Here is a 278-nt window from a genome sequence, read left to right on the forward strand (position 1 = left end):
GGAGAACGAGGTCAGAGCCCGGGGGGGGGCCCGGGGGGGGGCTGGGGGGCCCGGGGGGGGCCAGCGGGGCCTACAGCCACTCTGTTAGTCGATGTGCTGGTAGACGGCCCTCCTACCAGTAGGGCTGAGCAGCGGCGCCACCGCTTCTGACGAGGTCCAATGAGAACGCACACCTGGGCGCCTCATAACGGGGGCTTCTTTACCGCCCCTGACCCTATTAGTTCAAAACCAAATCAACTAATCACAAACAGAGCCGCTTATTCGCTTCAAAGACTTTC

At 62.2% G+C, this 278-nt stretch overlaps 1 protein-coding gene across 1 annotated transcript in view; it reads left to right on the top strand.

Annotated features, from left to right (window-relative positions):
- gpd2 (glycerol-3-phosphate dehydrogenase 2 (mitochondrial)) overlaps nt 1-10 on the top strand; it is a gene marked incomplete at both ends in the record, with an annotated part of 6,216 nt that extends 6,206 nt beyond the window's left edge. Inside the window, 1 exon segment of the mRNA XM_084489119.1 lies at nt 1-10. This exon segment is cut by the window's left edge and continues 138 nt beyond it. Within this exon segment, the coding sequence (XP_084345245.1) occupies nt 1-10 (10 nt within the window).
- Nucleotides 11-278: the final 268 nt, after the last annotated feature.

This window comes from Micromesistius poutassou (genome assembly GCF_964030765.1).
Source record: "Micromesistius poutassou genome assembly, contig: SCAFFOLD_1642, whole genome shotgun sequence".
Classification (NCBI taxonomy): Eukaryota; Metazoa; Chordata; class Actinopteri; order Gadiformes; family Gadidae; genus Micromesistius; species Micromesistius poutassou.